Genomic DNA, 23,098 nt, shown 5'->3' with positions numbered 1-23,098 from the left:
TACTCTATGTCATGCACCCACATCAGCTTCATTACCTAAATGAAGTTGTTTAAACTACCTAAAGTGGTGCCAAGAAAAATTGTCACTACCACACTTTTGCCTTAAACTCTATTGTAGGGCTTTATTTAAACTTCAGTTTCAGATTAACCACTACATGAAGTAATTGCACTAGGTACAGAGCTGTGCCACTCTTCAGTCTTGCAAAAACTTTAAAATGCCAAGTGTTGAAGTGATATCAAAAGTCTGCATAAAGCAGTATTAGACGCCAATAATAAAACTAACTTCTACCTGCACGAAAACCAAAAAGAAACAGAGAATTTCTATTTTGTACACAATATTGTCTAGAAAAACCAAATGCTACTTGATTCTTGATTCTAAGTAGGCAGTTAATAATTTAGACTGCGACAAACTATCCAAAATACCAAGACAAATTCCTGGAGGAAAACGGGCTGTGGGTGACCCATCCTTTAAAAGTCTCTCATCACACACACTACTTAAGTCATGTGTTTGCTATGCAGTACAAGCAGCATGGAACAAACAAGATAAACAATAAAAAAGACATAATTAAGTTTTAGTCAGATTTCTACCTAATTTAAAGCCTCTTGCCACCCCTGCAACTACTATAGACGTTTGCGATATCCGAATTCCACAAAGAGACTCGGCACTGATGATAAATTACTACGTGTATTGAGTCATCCCAGTAAGAATTCTCCTGAAAAAAGTCTATTCATCTTCTGAACTCCCATCAGAAAACTACAAAAATATTTAAACAATTAAAAAAAAAATAGTAAAACCCTACTAACAATGTTCAGGACACTAAAACATTTTATATAAATTATGAAACTTGTAATTAACTACTTTGCTCACAGCTAACTACTGTGCATCAATGACATGTATGTATCAAGACCAAGTGAAACAAAACCCAACATACTCTGTCCCACTCCCACCCACCCTCTTGTGACTCCGCTGCCTTTTTATTCATCTACCCACCCACTGGTCTTTTGACACAAATGCACAATGAAAACCAAAATATAAGAGCCAAAATAATTCCACAGTAAATTTCCCCTGGTTTTCTCTATCTACTACTCTTCTATCTTTCCCCATCTTTATGACTTCAAGAGAATAAACTCTTTTGACATGGGATTTTTTTTTATGTGTAAGGAACATACAGCTAATTTTAAAAACATAGTACAAGTAACTGCAATTTATAAACCAATCTACAGAAAAGCCAAATTAATAATTATGGTCAAGCTATATTTTCAATTCATAATGCTCAGGATCACCAGTTACTGCCCTGGCACTGGTACCATTAACCACATATTTTCCAAGTGACTGAATCAGACCTTCAAAACCACACAAATACAGTGTGACATTAACATCCTGCTGCACCGTGACATTTTTATTAGGAAAGCCACAGAGAGAGAGTTCCACTACTTCAACTTTTGCTTTCAACTTTCAAAGACAACAGATCAAAGAGAAAAATAATTAGATTATTGCACAAAGTGTTTAAGAAATCTCAGGAAGGTCTTTTAATGACTGGTTTAACCAAATCTGCTTATTCCATCTACTTTTCAAGAACCTATCTTTTTTAGAATGGAGTGCTCACTACCTCACTTCAGTCTCAAAACTGTGTTTGAACAAATCTGTTCTCTATTGAGAGAAAAAAATACAATAAAAATCAGCTTAAAATAAATTTATTAAACAATACAAAAATAAGCATGCTGGAAATCAAGATACATAAATAACATACAATGCAAATGAAAAATGGAAAACGAGACAGGTAACAACTGAGCCATAAAAGTACAACACAAATGCTAAAATAAACCTTTAAAAGCATTTACATTTCTAATGAAATGTTAATGATGCTGACAAAGAAAAACAAAACAAACAGCTAAAATGCTTGAATATCAAGAATTGCTATTACTGTAGCGCAGGTGAACACTAAAACCGTTGCAGACTTCAGACATTGAACGACTAGCCTCCATCACCGTGTTCTTTCAGCCCCGCTCACCAGACTTCAGGCAGGCTTGGGTAAGTCCCCCTGGCAGGCCTAACTATAATCCCAGCCTTCTGTGAACCAGAGCCCTCCGCAGACACCCCAGAACAAGAATCTGTGGGTGCAGGCAAGTTACAAAATAATTGGTCCAAAGGAGTCTCCTCCTGACCCCTCCAAACTAGAGGCTGGCTTAAATTCTGAGAGGCTTCAAAAGCACGTATTACAGAACTGTAATATACATATCTAAAGTAAAGACTGTGTAAGCTGTACCCTAAATATTCTTATTATGCATAGTTAAGATCTAGTAGTTTCCTTAATCTTATCTTTCCCAGGTAGGATTTGCCTCTACCATAAATTTGGTATGTAAGTGACACAAATACAGTAAAGATTTTTATTTTCAAATTGAAACCCAGATGGAATAGTTTTCCATCCTCAACCATGTTTTTAGAATTCTCTTCAGATAGTACTAAGCATCAGAAAATAATGTGTTGAATTACGTCAAGCAAATCCTGCAACATACATTTTCCTTTTTTAATTAAAACAGTAATTTAACCAGCAACATGTCATCACTGCAAATACATTTCATTAGCAGCAAAGACACATTATGTTTACTCTTGCAATCGAGGCAATTTCTGGTAAAGATGTAGTTTCGCAGGATCTGAATACTTGCTTTGTCTCTATAACTACTAGTTTACTGTAAAATCCTCAAACAGGTGAGACATTTTTATAATTCAAGACTTTGCCTTTACTTAGTTTGGTTTATTTTCAAGACATGCACTGACAAAGCTAACCTTACCATCAGTGATGTGATTCTAAAACAGCTATTATTCAGCAATTTGTGACTGACATTTATTAACAACATCTGCACCACAGATTTAGCTCTTCATCCCAGTAGGACTTTAAATTCACTGAAAAATGATGTTCTGCATTGTTTTGCTTAAACATTTTAATCCTAGGCTTCAAAGACAGGGAGCCCATCCTTTTACAATACCCCGCTAGATGATTATTCAGGGTTTAGTCAGAGCTTAATTCAAATGTTTATGCAGAACTAACACTACCTAATGAGAGTAATTAAGAACAGCTTGCTTTCTCTGAGAACATTTGGTTTGCTTTATGCACCTTCCTGAACAAACAAACAGATGGGTCAAAAAAAGGGGCAGGAAAAACCTGACTCTCCCTTTTTGCAAAAATTCACTTAGGAATGCACTTAGAAGTTTTAGATAAACTAAAGAGGGAGCAGGACTGGGAGAAGGGGTGGACATGTTATTAGGAATTATCTCCCATTGTCTCTTAAAATCCTCTACAAGTTAGTATCAGTGATCATTACTTGCAGATGCGTTCCACAGTTTTATAAACCAGGACTCCGCACGATGCGCACTGGGAGCGCAATATATCGAATTATCTGCAAAATTGTAACGGGGACAACTCTGTAACAATTTTTCTAAGATTTTTAGCATCATTAAAAGTCTAATAGCTACAAGTGTCAAGAATTTAGCAAGTCTGTGCCCTCTGTCAGCACTGCCTATTGAGTTTATTCCAAGGTTACATATACCCTTTCAAGCTACACCCTACTCAGATACTCCAAATTATCAAATTATGCAAATGAACAGATGCAGTTGCCTGTAGAATAATGCAAATCCAGTTTCTCAGCAAGCTGACAGAGGTGCAAGCTCACTCTCATTTTTAAAAGCAGCAATTAATGCTGATTTTTTTTAAAATTTGCTCTTGTGTAAGGAAATTAAACCTCTGATGACACATATGAACATGCACACTCATCAGTGGTTGAAAAATCAGTCAGCTGGAAACAGTTTTAATGCTATATACCTAGCTGCTTTTCTCAGAACACATTTCCTGCTCCTAGTTGGTTGGTTTCCACTGTAAACCCAGGCTTGCTGACATTCCTCTGCAGGGTGGAGCCCGACAGGCTTCTGAGTCATCACCACCCGCTCCAGCACACACTCCAAATACTTTGCTAAGAAATCTTTCTGCTGCATTAGTCAACTTGCAGATCAGACAGGATTTTTGGTGTCCCTTCTCTCAATGCTCCCAAACCATTTTTGCTCTTTTCATTTAAATGTTATCATTAATAATCATTAGAGGTTTGTTAAAAAATTATATGTATATTTATATAATCTCCATTAGCATGGCATATGCAAAGGATCCTTTTCTGTTCAAAGGAATTTGAAAGCTCATATTACAAAAAAAAAAAAAAAGCCTATGGTAATAACACAACTCAGAACCTATCTCGACTCAATACACAAATATTTAGAGATTCATGAATTTGCTGTAGTTTGCTGACAATATTTTACTTCATATTTTAATTAAAATTCTCCTGTCTTTACATGCTGACCCTGATGAGAGGACACATTGTTAAGTTCTTGCTCTGCTCTAGAGTTAATTTACTTAAAATTCTCAGATACAAACAAAAATAAACAGATATACACCAAAGTGGTATATCTTTGGAAACATTCAGATTTACCTTTTTCTTTTTCTTTTTTTTTTTTTTTTAAGCAAGTGTGTTTTAAGTAACTACAAAAGTCAGTTAACAGCTCTGGGTTTTGGTGTTTTTTTGGTTTGGTTTAGTTTTTTGCATGTGCTTTTTCCACCCCCACCTTGAACTTTGACAGTCTTTTTGGTATAGCATACAGAATTTACACAAAATGTATATATAAATGAAACACCAGGCGAACAATATTCAAATTGAAGTTAAAACTAGAGATGCTTGAGGGTTTTTAAAATGAAGAATTTAATGAAACTAGAACTCATTCGTTTAGTTTTGCTCTCCCCGACCTTCAATTCTATACACTACGGTTCTGGAGATGTCCTCGTTTGATTCAGGTGACACTTTTTTCCATACTGTTTCTTTTAAAGCAAGTTCTTGCTGGAGATTCTCATAGTCCATTGGTCCAAAGGAATGCTAGTTGTTCAAGCAACATACGTTATTTATTAGTGTATTTGAAGGAAAAAAAATCCATACTTGCAGTCAATGCTAACAGACTCAAGTTTTCACCTCTTCACATAAACTGTTATTTTCTCTGTTCCAGTTATAAAAAGATTCAGATTGCAAATTGGGCATTTTTTCAGATGTATGCATGCAAACAGAAGCACTTTAAAAATCATTCTAGTGTATATTTTCCTGAAATCCTCATGCCCTAGTTAAAACATTACTGGGAGTAAAAGCAAAGAGGTTCTCCTTATCTGAAGAACCCTCCCATCTTTTGTCCATGTAGCTGCAGTGGATTCAGTTCATTCTCAGAGATTGCCTATATAATATATACCATGTCCTTAGGAACAGGCACTTCTCTACAGCACTGTAACGCCTGAATTCAGGGCCTGTGCAACTCTCAGCAAAGTCACGTGCTCTCAGAGATAACACTGTGAAAAAATGCTGAACGTACAGCTCATGCAGCACAGATCAGAAAGGCTAAGCCCCCCAGCTGGTCAAATCTTTATTAAAGGCAACCAGAACAGCAAAACTCTTTGTGACTTTTATCAGATACCGGACACTTAGTCTAGCAAGGGAGATAACTGCATGAAATGGAGTTACAAATCTAATATGAAATTCTACTGTACAAAACCCTGCGATGGCGTGGTCCACCCAGGTTAAATGTCCACTAGTAATTCATACTAACTAGTTTACGTGAAAGCTTTGATGCAATACATGTCATTGAGCAGTTTTGCCTTCAGAGAAGAACTTTCTGCATTTCTTCTGATGTCTACAAGCAATACTCACTAAACACACATACTAACTTACCCGCTGATCACCACCTTCTCTGCGAGGATCCAGCTTTTTCGCAAAGTGTCTCAAATTATCGTAGTTATGGAAATTGCACAAAGAAACCAGATCCTGCAAATATTTAGAGAACACATATTATTATTTGCATATTATAGTCAAATACATATGACATTATACTAACACTGATGTTTTACATCATATCCTTATAACTTAAACCAGTGACAACAGAAGCTTCTTTTTTTGATTTAGTAAATCAATACCAATGTTTATAAGGCCTTTTGAACCTAATACAATGATATGATTAAGCTCTAATAACACCTTTAAACTCCTCTTTAAAAAAAGGTACAAAACTAGCAATTTGCAAAATATCTATTTCAAAATATTTCTACTCCAGCTGCATGAAACACCCCAGGAACAGGAAGAATAGTCTGGGCTAGTCTAGTACATAAAACTTTAATCAAAAGGATAAAACAAGAAAATATGCGACATAATGGATTTTAATTCAGTTTGATTTACAACATGAAAAGTTATTATTACAGAACTTTGCTATGCTGTTTATTTTTAAAAGTGAATGTTACATTCATATTACTTGTATGCCATGACCATCTATCAGGCTTTAGGTCTTATTATAACAAAAAAGGCAGTAAATCCTTCACCTACCCATTGATCTGTGATTCTATATTTAAATTCCTCCTTTTTAAGATCCCAACTCCCATCCCCATTTATAATTACTTAATTGGTATTACAAGGTAGTTTTCGAGAGAAAATAAAAAAAGGCAACATTTTTCTATGTTACCTCTCCCACAAAACATCTTTATTAATCATTACAAGGTACTCTACAAAGTCTCTTCTGCTTCTAAGGCTGCTGTCAACACTGCCCACAGCCCTTTCAAAAGCAGGAGATAAAGCCAGGAAGAGCTTGCCCAAAACCTGTGTTCCTTTTCAAAGCTTATCCACCATCAATTTCTCCAGTGTTTCTGGCATCATATTTTCTTAATGCTCACTGAATTAAAAGTGTTATTTATTACTAAAATGCAAGTGTCTCTGACTTTTCACCCTTGGCTCAAATGAAACTTATGATGTATTAAGAGGAACAAATCACGAATTCACTTAGATCTCAGCTATGCTAACTGAAGCTCAGTAAACATCAGCTGCAAAAGGAAAACAAACCCAAAACAACATAAAAAAAGGCAATGCTGCTTACATGACAGAAGTGAATTCCTTTAACGCTGTTGCCCATCTTGTCCAATGGAGGTGACCAGCACATCAAGCCCATGACGTTAGGAACGACCAGAAGAATCCCACCAGCAACTCCAGATTTCGCAGGAAGACCAACCTACAGAAAAAAATAGAGAATTACTGTTCTCTGCAAACATTCTTCACTATTCTAACACAATGCTTTGGCATTTTACTGAAGATTGTTATGCAGCATTTATAAAATGTAGATCTGGAAAGCACTTTAAGGTGGGAAAGCATTCTTGCTTATTTCTTCTTAGATAGACAACAACCTGAAGCACAGTTCATGGCAATCCAATGTACAGGATGACTCATCATTGCTTTTAGTAACACAGATTCAGTAATACAGCACAAAAGATAATTTAAATCTACTATAAAAAGTAATTATGACTAAGCAGTAGTACAGAAGTGTATCTTGGAGTGTGTCATCATGAACAGCTTGCAACAAGGTAGTATCACAAATATACATTGAAAAAAAATTTTGACTTGAAAAGGTAAAAAAACACAAAAACTGAAGAAAACAGAAGAATCTGTCCATGAAATCATACAATAGCTATTTATTTACAATCTAGATAAAGATATTGCTTTTTTCCAGCAGAAACTAACATGTCACATATCCTCATAGCTCTGTAAGCAATAATTTCTAGGTCACATAAACCATCGTAACTGACTTCACATGTATGCAATAAGAAAAAAACTAGAAATGCTCAAAACAAAATGCTGAAAACATAAATAAGACACAGTACATCTTAAAATACTTATGCATGAGGAACAAACTGCTGGAAAATAGAAGCATCGTACATATGCTGCGTATGACAGCCACTTTTACAACACGAGGACAATTCCTGAGCCTTAGTAAAGAAAAAGCAACTGTCTGCAAAGGCGCTGTGCAATCTTTCACCCCCATATAGCAGGAGTTCTTCACTTCTGCTGCTTCCAGCTACATCTGCATCATTAACAGCCTTTCTTAAGAGACAGTATTCACATTTCCACATGAAAAGGATTCCAAAATATCAAGTGGCAGAGAACAGTAAGTGCTATAAGGTAAACTGTACTAGTAGTGCCATGAATCCTAGGTGAGATTTTCCCACAAGGTGTGTTCAATTTCTAAGCAATCCATGTAACACCTCCTCCTCTTCCCCCAGAAGCAAGCCTTGGAACTTGGAAAACAATAGTACAAATTAATCTCCCTGGTCAGCTATAACAAATATCCGAAAACAATACTTACGTGGAAGGCAAATTGCCCTGAAAAGTCATACATGCCACAGGAATGCATTAAACTGAGGGTATTCCGGACTGCTTCGGGACTCAGGACTCTTTCCCCAGTGATTGGGCAAAATCCACCATTAGCCAGAGTTGCTGCCATCACACTTGCTGATTCACACGTTACTTCTATCGAGCAAAGCTTATGAAAAAGAAATAGAGATTATAAGAACTGATACTTCTCACACAGGAAGGCCAGGATCAACAATATTTCTCTACAGAAATAACATATCATAAAATAACCTGTAGCATAACATTCGTTACAGGTGACACTAGTAGCGTCAATTAATATGGTCTGAATTCCTACTACAAAGATCCCAGCAACAGTGTTTGTAAGCCCTCTCAATAGTTTGAAACAGTATTTGTCATGAGTGTCTCCGTCTGATTCTTCCCCCCACCCCCCTTATGTTTCTTTGAGAGGAAGAGGTCTGGAAAACAATCTCAGTATTGTGTATCTGCTTAAATGGCAAAGCCACAGAATGACTGTTTTTCTTCAATTTGTTTTGTGTGGGTTTTTTTTTTTTAAGCCTTAGAAGACCCCACACGCTACTACAAGTACATTCGAAAGCTGCAAACTCTAGCACATGCAAGTCTTAATGCCAGCACCTCCTGCTGATGCAGCCTTATTTCACTTTTTTTCTCACATATACTTGATATGTTAAAGCTACGACCATATAATAGTTTCTCCCAGGATCCCTGCTTCATTACAGACTATACATACTTTGGTGACACATCAGGGAATGTGATATCATGCCATCACCTGATGCTGCCTCATTTCTGCAGAAACCAAAAGATAAGCTGGTTTCAACCTGAAATGCTACTCTGAAAAGTAAACAAACTAGTGCTTGTATTCTTGCTTTTGCCAAACAGTCATTACATGATACTTCATGAAATTACCTAAACCAAGTTTGCATGAGTAGTTACTACCTGGAATTCTTATTTTCCGGGTGCCAAACTCAATACATCCTAGTCCAATCAACTGGAGTTGCAAATCAAGAGATTGTCAGAGACGCATCTAAAATGGCAACCGTGTTTTAAACATATGAAGTATTACATGATAACACCTACTTTGAAAAAAAAAAAAAGTGTTTCTAGGTTCTCAAGTTTAAGCACCTGCATTTTGTACCTCCGTTCTCTAAAGTGAGAATAATCTATCCCTGCTTTACAGAGACAACAAGAAAATAAGTTTATTTCTGTTCAGAAAGTTCCCAATTACACAAGGGAGGACAGAGCATCGCAGAAAACCCAAAGAAAAGAAAGAAATAACCTTTTAGGTTGAATCTGAGTAGAGCGTTGGAAAGCAAGCGTTGTAGAGTGAGGAGAAAAGAAAACAGAATTGCCACTCATCTATGAGCTGCCCTTTTTCTGAGTATGGAGTGAAAAGGGAATTTTGCAATGGGAAAAAAGAACTGACACACAGTCATGAAATTAGAGATCACAATGCACAAAAATTAGGCCAAATTAAAATACATCAGAAAAGTTAGTTTTAGCTTTTCTTATGAATAGCTTTGCACTCAGAAGCAAATCAGGACACAAGGCAGTTAAGACAGAAAGCATTTAAAAAGCCTGTTCAAACAGTAAATTCAAAGAAACTATCAGTTTTGTTCTGCAATAGCAGAAATTCACCGTGGACTATTAGTTTGTACCTCAACAAGAGGTCAACTAAGGGTAATCACGTATCCCTTACTTCATAAACAGTCCTTTGATTTAAAGACTAGAGTGGGTACATCCCAATACAAAAAACTCAGATAAAATTTGCATTTAAAAATATATTGTTTGTAATTTGCATAGCTAAGAGCAAGTCTCACGAATCAAAACCAGATTCATTTTGAGAACTAAACTCTGGATTAAAAAACAAATAAACAAACAAAACTATCCCAGCAACACAACTGAAACTGCCTCTTGAAAACCTCATGCAGCAGAGCTGAGTTGTGAATGTTTTAACACTAGGAAACCCTCACTGACAAAACACCTCACGCTGGCCAAGTTCCCATTTTGTGACAGTTGCAAGCAACTTGCTGAAAGTGAAAAAGAAAATAAAAACACCAACCAGTGGACAGGAGAATATATATGCCTATATTCTTTGTTTTACTTATAAGCATTGAATTAAACAAAAAGGAATTATATTAATATAATTATTCTGTTTATAGCACTTCCCCTGAGCTTCCAATAGAGCATGCACACGGAGTCTAAAGTACTTCACAGCACAATAAAGATCATCAACCCAAAGAAGCAGAAGCATTTTGTAATACAAGACATTTTAAGCTTCTAACTACTAGTGTTTCAAAGACCATTGCTAGTTTACATTAGCAATAAAGGCACTGATACATCACCTAAACAAAAGCAGATATGGACACATCAAATGCACAAAAGTTCCAAATGGAGTTTAACAGAGGCTGACAAGACTAAATATAAGTCATTAGAGCCTTCATATCTAGGAACAAATCAGTTTCTACTGCTTGTAACAGTAATTCAGATCTATAATGAGGCTAAATTTTAAAGTCACTTACCTGAAAATAGAAGTCTAGTATAGCAACCATATCTGTGCCTTCAGGAAAGCACTGAGAAAGAAAAATAGAGTCTTCAGTTAACTTTTTTTTTAAATATCACTTCTAGAGAGACATAAATTAAGCTATATCACTGTCAGCATGTTAAGCATTAGGCAGATTTAAAATTACGTATTTATTAAAATGCAATAAGGAGCTATATTGAAACAAGTCAGATTTTAACATAACAGTGCAGTGAGGTCAATAAGCTACATATTAAAATATTTTTCACTACAGATTTCAATATCTGTAAATCTGCAAACTGCATCTTCTATAGAGCACAGATTATGCATTTTATGACAAACTGAACAAATTATCATGGCTGTGATACAGAAAAAAGATTACGGGTGTTCTATTATAATAAGTATCAATGCTTCTAAATGACAGCATGTTGAGTAACAGTACGAAAACATACACAGTTTAGAATCATTTATGCCATACTGTATATTAAATAAATTTGAAATCTTCATAGACCACAGAAAAAAAAAAAACAACACTACACAGTCTTCAAAATATAATAAACAAGAGAGACCAACCTTTTTTTCTTTCAAGTAATAGCCGATTGCAAAGTTCCTATCTCCACTCTCCCTTTCAGACTGGAACCTTAAAAAAAAAAAAAACTTGTCAAACTTTCAGAAAAAAGCTGAACTTCAGAGATGTGATTCAATAAAACTGCTTGTAAAGGATACATTAATCTGAACACAAATATTCTGCTAATGGCACAGAAAATCAAATGGTGACGAGATTGATGGCTGCCTGGTTTGTTGTGATGCTCATGTTCAGGATGAAGCCTGAAGGAGGAACCCGTACAGACACACGGGTGCGTAATTCTCTCCTGTCTGGTTCCTTCCATGCTAAACACTTTCATGTTAACAGAGCTCAGGAAAAACACTAGTTATCTCCTTCTTTTCTGCACCTGTGCTGCCTCTAAAAGCTCTTGAGATTTTTGGAGTGCTATACACTGAGCTAACAGGGCCGGGGGGGGCAGTGTTGTAGAAAATAATTTAAATATGCAAAATAATTTTTTTAAAAAATATTAAGAGTCCCAGTTGCATGAAGTGTGCTTTCTAAACATCTGATCTGCAGCCATCAACGTGCAGAGTTTAATTTTTAATCTGAATGCCAGGAAGGTAAGAGTTGCACTTAGAGCTCTGCCTGCCATAGAACCAACAAAGCACTACAACAGAATATTGACATTTCAAAGAGATTTTTATGTGAGATTTAGCCACACTGCTGTCAGAGACATGCACAACTTCAATTCTTTTAAATTTTAAGCCAAAGACACCCTCTAATATCAGGGATGAAATGACGGTTTCAATGTAAATTACTAAACTTTGCCATAAGCTCAATATGCCAATTATCAGTTGAGGCATTTTCCAGCTAACTTCAGGAAGTAAATAAAAGATACTTACGTAGCATTACTGAACCCAACGTACTCATTACCAGCCATTTTATTCATGAATTGCATCACCTGTTAGAGACAGAAAGGAGGAGGGAAAGCATGCTAACATTGCCAGACATTATAACTAACGAACTTTCAATCCAGCCTTACCCTAGACCTTGTAACACAATTTTACAAACGCAATCCAAACCACTGAATGTTTAAACAACCAAGATAAAAGACAAAACATTTGAAATTACTAAAATTTCACTTGCAATTCCCCTGTAATCTTGGGACTTCTACCATTAAATTTTATTAAAAAGGAATATTGTAACGTTAACTTACGTAGTCAAATTTTTCTGCATTATTTGCTCCTTGCTGAAAGAAAAGAAAAAATAATTTACAAGAATTGTTAACATAAGAAAGAAGTTAGTTCACTTAACAGTATTAGGACTTTTAATGCATACAACTACGGTATGAGGCTAATTAAGAATAAGGTACTACAATCATTTCATATATTAATGAAAAAATTAAAGTGTTAGATAAGTAAATCTTTAATTATCATTTAAATTAAATAATCCTATAAGAGTTCTATCAAACACCTGTATGTTGGAAATGAATTTAAACTGAAAAAGGTATGCTTTAAGTGCTCTCTATTCAGCTTTATGTGTTTAGCATAAGTAATGTAGTATGTTAAAGAAAAAAATACAAAAGTAACTACAGTCAGGATAATTATAATGAAAACACTATCTTTTTATAGATTAGTAACCCAAAGGTATTCTGACACTACTAACAGAGCTGAGCATAGGAAAGTTCAGGCTACTGAAGTTATTTCCATGGCTGGAGCCCATACTAAGAATTTAGTTGAAGACTTCAATTAATTGCGTTTAATCAAATATATCCAATTAATATCTGATTCAAGTCCTACCTACTAAAAATTAAACAGTTAGAAAAATAGAATAACACGTCATAGAGTACACTATTGGGCTAGCAATGTAAGGAAAAAATCTAAATCCAACTTAAGAAGGATATTAGTGAAACTTAATTCTAAGTGTTTGGTGTTTTGCTTTTTTCAGGGAAGACGAGGGGTGTTATTTTGGGGCTTTTTTTTTTTTCCCCTGTTTAAGAACAATCTGAGATTTAGTAGCTGCCAGTGAAGGATGGATTAATTCTTTACAGGTCTCTGACAGGCAACCTTTCACAAATTCCTATAGCAAGACATTGAAAGAGGGGTGGGAGGTAAAAAATAGCAAATGTTCTACTGGGGAGAGTTTTTAATTTAAGTAGCCAAGCAGAATTTTTTGAGGAAGTTTAAAAAAAACAATGGCATCACATACACAAGTGGAAACAATGTATCTGGAGTTGTTTTTTATGAATAATTTTTAATATTAAAGATACTTGATTTAGATAACAAAACTCTGTTTAACATATCTCAAACAATTCAAGACGCTACTTGCGCTGTGTTTAGTATGGGAACGGGGAAGGACGTGGAAAAAGTGAAGCTTTATATCTATCAACCAATATTTTACTTAATGAACTGTGTAAAGCCAGTCTCATTCCCCACTCTGTACGTGGGTTAGGGTGTTGCCGATAACCTCGGAAGCCCATGCATCAGCTCATCTACACGAGGATGTGCAGCCACACACGTACCATCACTAGCTGCACGGGACACCACGCTGCTTGGTCAAAATTATGCACCAGTGGTTACCTTATGCTTAAAGGCTAGTAACTTTAAAGGCAATAATCTCTAGCTAATTTGCAATAAGATAAAAAAAAAAACATGATACATTTCATCAAAATGTTCCTGTATAATATACCAGAACACAAGTCTTAAAAAATTAACTCCAAATCTGTTCAATGAAAAATAATTAAAAGAAGAAATTACCAACTTCATTGAACTGTTGCAGTTGTCAAAATATTCCATAGATCCTAATGCTGTAAAATATGTAACAACATTTAAACCACAAAAACCTTTTTAACCTTTCAAATGCACAATGAACATCTTTTTCTGGGAAAGTGGGTCAGCATTAGTTATGGGATGCTGCATTGATAATTGTATGGTTAGACATGTATAATAAATTGAAACAAGTTCTTTTGTTAAAAAAAGGAAGAGGGAGAAAGGGATCATGCTTTCCGCAAAAATATAAATACATAATACTTCACTTTTTTTTTTCCCATTTGAAAAAAAATTCCTAGCCCTTCAACAAAAACCTGGCTTTACTAGCAGCATATAAAATTCGTGGGCAACAGACTCAATGCAAACTTTTTCCACATCAACTTGTTATAGCAAAGGTTTCCTTTTAAAATTAACATCTAATCTCGTATTTTGGGAAGAAAATCTTCTGTCTCCTAACTCAGATGATGTGGTTCTAGTCGGTGACGTTCCACACACTCGCATTGGTACTTTGTATTAAACATGAAAGCATCATTACTGAAATCTCACTGCTTGTATACCTAAAATATTTGCTTAAGTGATCATACAACCAAGGCCTCAGTAGGGATTTAACTGTAACGTGTTAATAAAAGAGAAAACTTTTCTTTCATATGCATGATGACTAAAAACCCCAACATATTAATTTCCCTCTTTCAGCAGCTGACAGAATTATGCTGCTCCTCTTAAAAAGCTGAAGAGACACAGAGGCAACACACATTCTATGATTAAAATGCAACTGCAAATACAAAATCCTCACATTCAGAATACTGAGCAACTTTTCCATTGTAATTTAAAAAGATGTAAGAGACAAGAAAAATTGTGTTCTTGCACAAGTGCTTCTTACTGTATTGCTTGATTGTATAAGCCTATGAGGTTGGGGGCACCGCAACAATATTTCTTAAAAAGCATTTTTATTGAAGTTCAGATGCAAATTTATCTGTCTAGAACAAAGGAAACGTTCCATGCACTAACTCCACATACACTTAGTACATTTACCAGAACATATGTTCATATACACACTTACTGGATACATGCTTGTGTGTATATACATATGAAAACAACACTTCTAAATGAATACAAAATGAAACCGAAAATGTTGCAATTGAAGCAGACTGATAGGCAGAAAATTCAAACTTGCAGAAGACAGCTCAATAAAATTTTGTAAACACTTAAACCACAATGGACACTATGGCTGTCAATCATAAATTTGAATTTTTTGACTGTGTCAGGTTTTAGTGATCTTCCCTCCCCCCATTTTTTTAAAAAAAGATACTTTTATAACTTGTATTTCTACTAGAAAAAATATAAGCAGTTGCATTGGTTGCATGCCTACATGTACATTGGAAAGAAGAGACCCATGGATACTTACCAGAGCTTGCAACGACAAAATCAGGCAATATTTATTTAGTTAGCATTAGCCACTTTTCACTGATCAACATTCAGTGTTTATACGATTAGACCACATAAGCTCTTACCATGTGTCTCTTGTTAAAATCGTTTTTCAATTTTGAATCTAAGCCAAGATAATAAAAACATCTGTATCATGAGAAGTTTATAATCTTCTAATAATAGAAGATTATTTTTAAATTAATTTCTGGAATTTTTTTAAAGCAAATTTATAACCAAACAATATGCTGCAACAAAAAACATCCGGAAAAAAAAAAAAATCATGACACTATGTCAGTGTGTGAGAAATCTCTTTTTTCATTTGTGCATTTTACATTAGCTATTCACGTTCTTATTTTAGTTTCCTGTACTTACATATATTTTTAAATTTATTTGTTAATCTGGGCCTGTTCTGTGAGAGCTGGTATCCTGACTGCTTAGCGTGCCATTTTCAGCACTGAAATACTTGAGAGCACACTGTCACAGACAGTATTTGATCCACTAAGACCAATACTCTTACTATTTCAAATATATGTAAGAATTATTTTGGTGTCCTTCAGTATTAAATACTTACATTTGTGATCACATGTAATTTATAATATCACTACTACATATTCTATGTCAAGTAACATCTCATACATTTGAGTTATAATAAAAAACAAGGGCAGAATAATATGAATGTACATTCTATCCAAAATTAGTTACTACAAGAAAATTAATAACCCAGGAAAAGAGGAAATTTCACTAAAATAAAGTATCTGGCAGAGAAGATCACAACACCAGCACAGATTTTAAAGCAGTGTGCATATACATTTACACATCAGTCTATCAGGAAGGATAACTGGACTGGGTAGCATAGAGCAATTCAGCTAAGTCTGTACTATTTATTTAACTATGTTGTCAAATAAACCATGCATTTTCCCACCTCTCAAGTATTAGATACTTTTACAACACTTTCTGACACACTTATTTGATGGCTTTTCAGCATATTTAGAAAGCTCTGAAGGAGAAGAGGAGACTGAGGGGTGACCTCATTAATGTCTACAAATATATAAAGGGTGAGTGTCATGAGGATGGAGCCAGGCTCTTCTCGGTGACAACCAATGGTAGGACAAGGGGTAATGGGTTCAAACTGGAACACAAGAGGTTCCACTTAAATGTGAGAAGGAACTTCTCAGTAAGGGTAACAGACACTGGAACAGGCTGCCCAGGGGGGTTGTGGAGTCTCCTACTCTGGAGACATTCAAAACCCGCCTGGACACCTTCCTGTGTAACCTCATCTGGGTGTTCCTGCTCTGGCAGGGGGATTGGACTGGATGATCTTTCGAGGTCCCTTCCAACCCCTAACATTCTGTGATAAGAGATACACCTCTTTATGTTTCATACAAAAAAAGAAAAGCCTTCATTGAATTAAGTCAGTAAGATCATCATCTTCATTTTCTTCTGCACTAATTTTTCTTCAAAGACTATGAATACTGCTATGCACCCCAATGTGTCTTAAATGCTCCCCATGTTAATTCACACTATAAAACACCTCCCTTCACTGAGCATTCATGTCTATCATCACTGTCTAAGATTGTGTGTGTCATTGTCAGAACTTATCAGATATATATATATATATATCTATATATATATATAGATATATATTTGCCCAAACCTTTGCTGTTACACTATGAAAGCTTTTATCTACAGATGGACTCTTGAAGTATACAATAAAAATGATGTAAGCCAAATTCCTTGTACTCTGGTGAATTCTTCCCCAGCCATTTGTCACCTACATATTTCACTCTGGACCTTTCCTCTTCATCCTATTTGCACCCCTAAGGCACCACCCTCTCCAGGCACTAAAAATACCCAGAAATGGGCAATTACTGACACAACCACTCATATTCCTGAAGCTGACAGGCTTTGGGAATTGAATTGAAGGTTTAAGAAAAAACAACAGATCAAAGCGTTAAATTCTACCCACGCTACAGGCAACGAAGACGTTTCCCAGTCTGTGTGATGCACAGAAAGCTGTGTAGTTCAGAGCACTGCATCTGTACTAAACCTCTGCACCAGCTGAATCATCATCTTCCAAGCACCTGGATTTCCTCAGGGACATGGGAGAATTTACCATTATATCTAATATCACTTCTCCAAAACCTCCTGTAATTGCCACTGCAATTTTCTTTTGATAACAATTACTTTTAAATTATTATAACCATATAATTTATGTAGCTAGTAATAAAGGCAAATGGCTGTACAATTACAAACAAGGGAAAAGGTCCTTAGGGTTCTTCAAAAATTTTATATCATTAAAACTGGCCCACGGGATGTCTTTTTGCTAAAGCTTTTTTATCGTAGACACATGTCTTAAATTGCTGGAACAGTCTGTGGAGTGTAATGCAAGTACATTTAGAGCAGGGCCGTGAGTCAAGGCACCAGAGTAAATATGTCGTATTTCTGAGCACAAGACAGTAGAAGGATCACTTTAGCTGGTAAAAGTATGATATAGTCATGCCTAAGCAAGCCAAATGTACAACATAACATGCACATATGCATTATTATTTATTATTATGAATAGCAAGGGCTAAAGATAACATTACACTTTAGGTCAGTGCTCTGTTCCAAGGTGTATATACCAAATTCAGCATCCCATACCCAGTTCTGAGTGCCTTCTAAGAACTCTTTTTTTCCCCCTAAAATGTTCACATATGATGTGTTCTGACAAAAAGATTACTCTGAGTATCACCTCTTATCCACAAGTAATCATAATTTATGCCCGATTCCAAGGGCAGTTGTGTGCAAGATCATGCATGCTAACAGCTGCTGAATTCAGTACGACGTAGGTGAATTTTGAAAGAATTCTTATATCAATTTCTCAGAAAGATGAAAGAAAATAATTTCAGATGAGGTAAAAGCATTCTTAACACTGAAAATCAGCACCAGTCTCCCCATAGCTATCAACATATATATCTGTCATACATGGTGAATTAGACCATGTTTAATAATGCCTTAATTTTCTTCGACTGTAGGAGCCATACACAGTCTTCAAGATACACAAGCAACACCTTAAATAAACAGAACAAATGCAGAGGAACTGAGGGCAAAACATGGGTTAATGAGGCCACTTTAAAAATAAGTCTGAAATTAGATCAAACATAAATGTGAATCACTTAAATCACAGAATAATTAGTAGGAATATTGTTAAGTTGCAAATTGTACAGAAGTTACTTCACAAAAAATATGACTGGGTAACTTTCTACCCATGACTCACTATGTGATTTTCTTCAGAACATGTTTAGTTTGGTTAGTTATTCAAATGATAAATGGTATCTTAGTGGAAGCAGTACATAAAATAATCTCCATTTTAATCACACTGAAAATAATGGAGTGTGATAAGTATGATATGCACCCATTAGACGTGCAGTTACCACATGCAAAGATGTCAGTGCAATGCAATACTCTTAATAAGAACATTACAACAAATAAATAAATAAGAAAACACCCAGCAAAAACAATCCCCCAACCTTCTAAGAAATCTCACGATTGCATGCAGTAAACAAATCCATGTTATCTATTTAGAAGTACACCATTTATCAAGAACTATGTGCCTTTTGCAAGAGGCACATGCTCGTGTTTTCCCTTAGAACCAGGAGGGCATGTTGTCGTAGGACTAACATTTTGACATTTCAGACAAATGTGTTAAATCAGATTTTAAAATTCACTATTAACCAAGTGAATTTCAATGCTCAGTCAACCTTTAGAAAAATATTAAATGTGAATAAATTTACCTGTCATACTTAAGGCCATTTTCTTTCACCTACAGCTATTAAAGATAAATGTCTTTAAGCAGGAGTTGTTACACAGAAAATCATGATCTAAGTAATTTTAAAATCAACAACTTGGAAATAGGAAGTAGGAAACACACTGTAGCTAATGGAATTTGAAACAAAACCAAGACAAAGGCTGTAAACAAGATTTTTAGACCTCTGAAGTAACAATATTAAGTTCTGGACTTCAAAACTCCAGAGAACTGACATGTTCCCCACAATTCTAAGTGGTTGCACTTAAAGAAAAAATTATACAAGTGGTTACCAAAACAAGGCAAAAAATACAAGTAAAGTATCTAGCAAACATTAGCATTACATGGAATTTACACCACTTACAGCTTGAAAAGATATATATAGCTTATTCTAAGGAAAAGTAAACACAGCTTCCCAAAAGTCACAAGATCACGGGCTGAAGAGGTTAAGTCATTATTCAGTTACAGTTTACGCAGTAAAATATAGGTAACTGTTTCCAAACACACTACTTTACGAAAGAACATTTAACATCCCAACAGAAACTACGTAACATAGAAGTTAGGCATAATTTAGTTGCACAGTATGTTAATAGCAGACAAATTCAGTACTGAGGTGCAAATATAGCTGCATCGCTCCTGTACAAAGTACAGTATCTTCCATTGCTTCTGCACAGCAAGAAATATTTGGGTAACTTCATGCTATAAAAGTACATCAGGCATTCAGGAGCATATTTCTAAGTGCTATAAAGTATATTCCTGAGAACACACTCTTAGTGTTCAACAAGTATGAGGCAATTCTCAAGAGAGACTATCAAGTGTTGTGCAGTTAAAGAAGGAAACAAAGTAAAAATACTAAGGAAAAAGAGTGTCTTTCAGCTGCACCATTACTTCTTAAAAATGGCTGGTCTGATATTGCATTTGTTTCAAGTGTTACTTTTCCCAAAACATCAGAACTTCTCTATCCACTAATGAGCAAACTGCCATTAGGTATTACACACACAAAATAAAAACAAACCATAATCTGTAGAAGATACTTTTTCTACACTCCGTTAAAATACTCCGAGAGAAACTGAAAATGAACTTTTTACCTTGATTAAAGACGTGACCACAATTGCTCCAGCATTCACCATAGGGTTATGCGGCTTGTCTGTGAAAAAAGTTTTCAATTACAAATATATCCCAAGACACATTTGTCAAACAAAACCGGTCAAGTGATTTATATTAATGCATTACTTAAATGTATGACTTAATATACATATATTGATATATATTAATGACTTAAAGGTCTGATTATGGCATATGATCCTAAATTAAACTGTAACTCAACATTATACACAATATTTTGTAATTCTGAGCAAAATATTTTACAGCTTAGAACACACTCAGCCTAATGCTACTTAACAGTCCAATAAATTAATCAGTTTAGCATCATTTCTCTTCTTGAGAATGTTTAATCCTCTCCAGTGTTCCAAGATTTGATCAATGCAACATCTGCAAGTGGTACAACCTCTAAGGGACTTTACCATTTTTCTCCAAGTTACCAAGTCTCAGCAGTCTCAAAAGTGTTCATACAAGTCCTTTAAAATAAAACAAAATTCTTGAATTTCCTTACTGCTGTACATAAATACAACATTCTGATTCTTTTTAAGAATGAGAGGTTTCTATTGGTGGCTGCTGAAATACAAATAACAGATTATTTATCCTCACTAGAATTTAAATTATAATTGACTTGCTCTTGCTATGCTTCTCTTGATTCCAGCTTCCTCTTATCAATATCAGTATCATTCCCGTCCATAAGCACGTTAACAACTTAATCATACACAACCTATTCTAAAAGTACTTTTAGAAAAGTTTTGCTCTTGATTCTTCTGCACATCTCTATGGCTTCAATCTGCCACACAGGATATAGCAAAAAAAAAAATAATCCCAAACTCCATGTTACATGTATACTTGAATAAAAAGTATGTGTAATATTTATTTAGCATTTAGCTACTCAAAAGCTTACCAATGTGGGAAGTCCACACAACACAACACACCCTCAGAAATTTTACTGTATGCCATTCCCTTGAAAATGTCACCACTTATGTTCCAAGTCACGAGGCATTCTTGATTACCATTTCCTCTACTTCAAAGATTCCTGTCTCTTACTGCTTAACATTGCAAACTACATGTACCGGTTCTGTCCACTTCACAACCAACATGCCACCATGTCCTGACCTCACCTGAGGAATAGCAAGACCCTTCTGATAAAATGAAACACGGACTTTTCCGAATGTGCTTCTGAAATGAAGTTGTGTTTTGTTCCCCCCTTGACGAGTCAACAAGGAACAAGCATTGTCAGAGTGTTCACAGCTAAGGTAGGGGGACAGCAGCCCAGCATACCAAACACTGACAAAAGCTCCTCTTTGAGGGCCTCTCCTACTGCTGCCTAACACCAGCACATCACAGAGCAAGGAGGACACCTTCTATCAATCTATAGCCTCTCCTAAGCAGAATAACCCTGTCAGAGTACCCAGGTCCCAGGAAAGCAGTTTTGACTATTATCTGGATAGCACCAGATAACACTATCCAAATACTTCCCATCCATAGATATCTGCAGACAGATAAACTTCTGTCTTGCCACAAGAGCTACAGGCTTCCTGCAGAGGTGGTGGATGTCCAAGGCCTGTCAGTGTTTAAGAAGCATTTGGACAACACCCTTAACAACATGCAGGAACTTTTGGTCAGCCCTGAAGTGGTCCAGCAGCTGGACTGGACAACTGTTGTAGGTCCCTTCCAACTGAAATATTCTGTTCTGTAATGAAGAATAATCTGGTTTTAATTAATGTAATCCTGATTACAAACGTGAAATTCAACTATATCACAATCATTAAAAAGCAAATAGATTAAATATCTGTATTGTATAGATATACAGAGATAGATTTTACAATCTGGTCTTCAAGGTAGTTACGCATGTTCAAACTGCCAAATGTTCTGCATATCCAGACTTCATACATCAACTTAAATCTACAAGTAAAGCATAATCCCTTCTTCCCTCCTCCTCCTTCACTTGTAGAAAACTCAGCTTCCGTTTCTCTCTCTGTAACTGAAATGCTCCTATTTATTAGAGTTTTACATACTGTTTTAGTCTTTTCTTTAAGGACTGTATAGATAAGAGGCTGTTTGGGTTAGTTCTAACACGATTTTTTCCACGTCAGTTGTAGTATCCACACAAGGATACACTTAAAACGTAAAATTTCTATCATGCCAATTAGTCCTCTCTATTAATTTCACACACACTGGTCACACTTTCAATAATCCTAATTCTCTTATAAACACTCTTCAAGTGTAACAGCAATATAATAAAAGATCACAGCCTAACAATTAATCTTCTCTCATAGTTCAATTTTAAAAGTAGCAATAAAAACTACTAAAGTGGTAAAAAACTACTATACTTTAATTTTCAGCACCATCAAAACTTTTCAAGATGAAAGCTTTCTTGGGAGATAAAAGGCAGTCTTTTTCACACTGTACAACGTTGTATTTAGAAAAAGCAGAAAGCAAAAACAAGACAGCAAAGCTTGACAAAATGCTTAATTCCCTCTTGGAAATATATATGCACATTGGTATTTCACTACCACTTAATAACCTAGCAAAAAAGATGACAAATTGTCAAGATCTATTTTATTTGTAAGTTTGGAAAGAGGATTTTAATGTATGGACTAAATATAATTATGTACCATTTATATATTAATAATATAGCTATTTAAGTCAGAATTCCATACAGCCCTTGATAAAAATATCATCCAAGCCTTATGCTGTTAATTAAATATTAATTGCAATACCATGGCAACA

General features: G+C 35.3%; 1 protein-coding gene across 2 annotated transcripts in view; it reads right to left on the bottom strand.

Moving 5' to 3' along the window:
* Window positions 1-23,098, bottom strand: part of GLS (glutaminase) — a 56,136-nt gene that overhangs the window by 16,124 nt on the left and 16,914 nt on the right. The window contains exons 7-15 of one of the 2 annotated variants that reach the window (XM_065068943.1): window positions 20,353-20,411; window positions 12,504-12,536; window positions 12,190-12,248; window positions 11,314-11,380; window positions 10,742-10,792; window positions 8,197-8,373; window positions 6,937-7,068; window positions 5,751-5,843; window positions 4,477-4,913 (exon numbers count right to left, since the gene is read on the bottom strand). In XM_065068943.1, the coding sequence (XP_064925015.1) occupies window positions 4,767-4,913; window positions 5,751-5,843; window positions 6,937-7,068; window positions 8,197-8,373; window positions 10,742-10,792; window positions 11,314-11,380; window positions 12,190-12,248; window positions 12,504-12,536; window positions 20,353-20,411 (818 nt within the window). In that variant the 3' untranslated portion in view covers window positions 4,477-4,766. Of the gene's footprint in view, window positions 1-4,476; window positions 4,914-5,750; window positions 5,844-6,936; window positions 7,069-8,196; window positions 8,374-10,741; window positions 10,793-11,313; window positions 11,381-12,189; window positions 12,249-12,503; window positions 12,537-20,352; window positions 20,412-23,098 lie in introns of those variants that run through there. The other variant, XM_065068942.1, reaches the window with a different exon arrangement.

This window comes from Columba livia, chromosome 7 (assembly GCF_036013475.1).
Source record: "Columba livia isolate bColLiv1 breed racing homer chromosome 7, bColLiv1.pat.W.v2, whole genome shotgun sequence".
Lineage (NCBI taxonomy): Eukaryota > Metazoa > Chordata > Aves > Columbiformes > Columbidae > Columba > Columba livia.
Note: the sequence above shows the minus strand (reverse complement) of the source record. Positions and strands in the feature narration are given on the sequence as shown.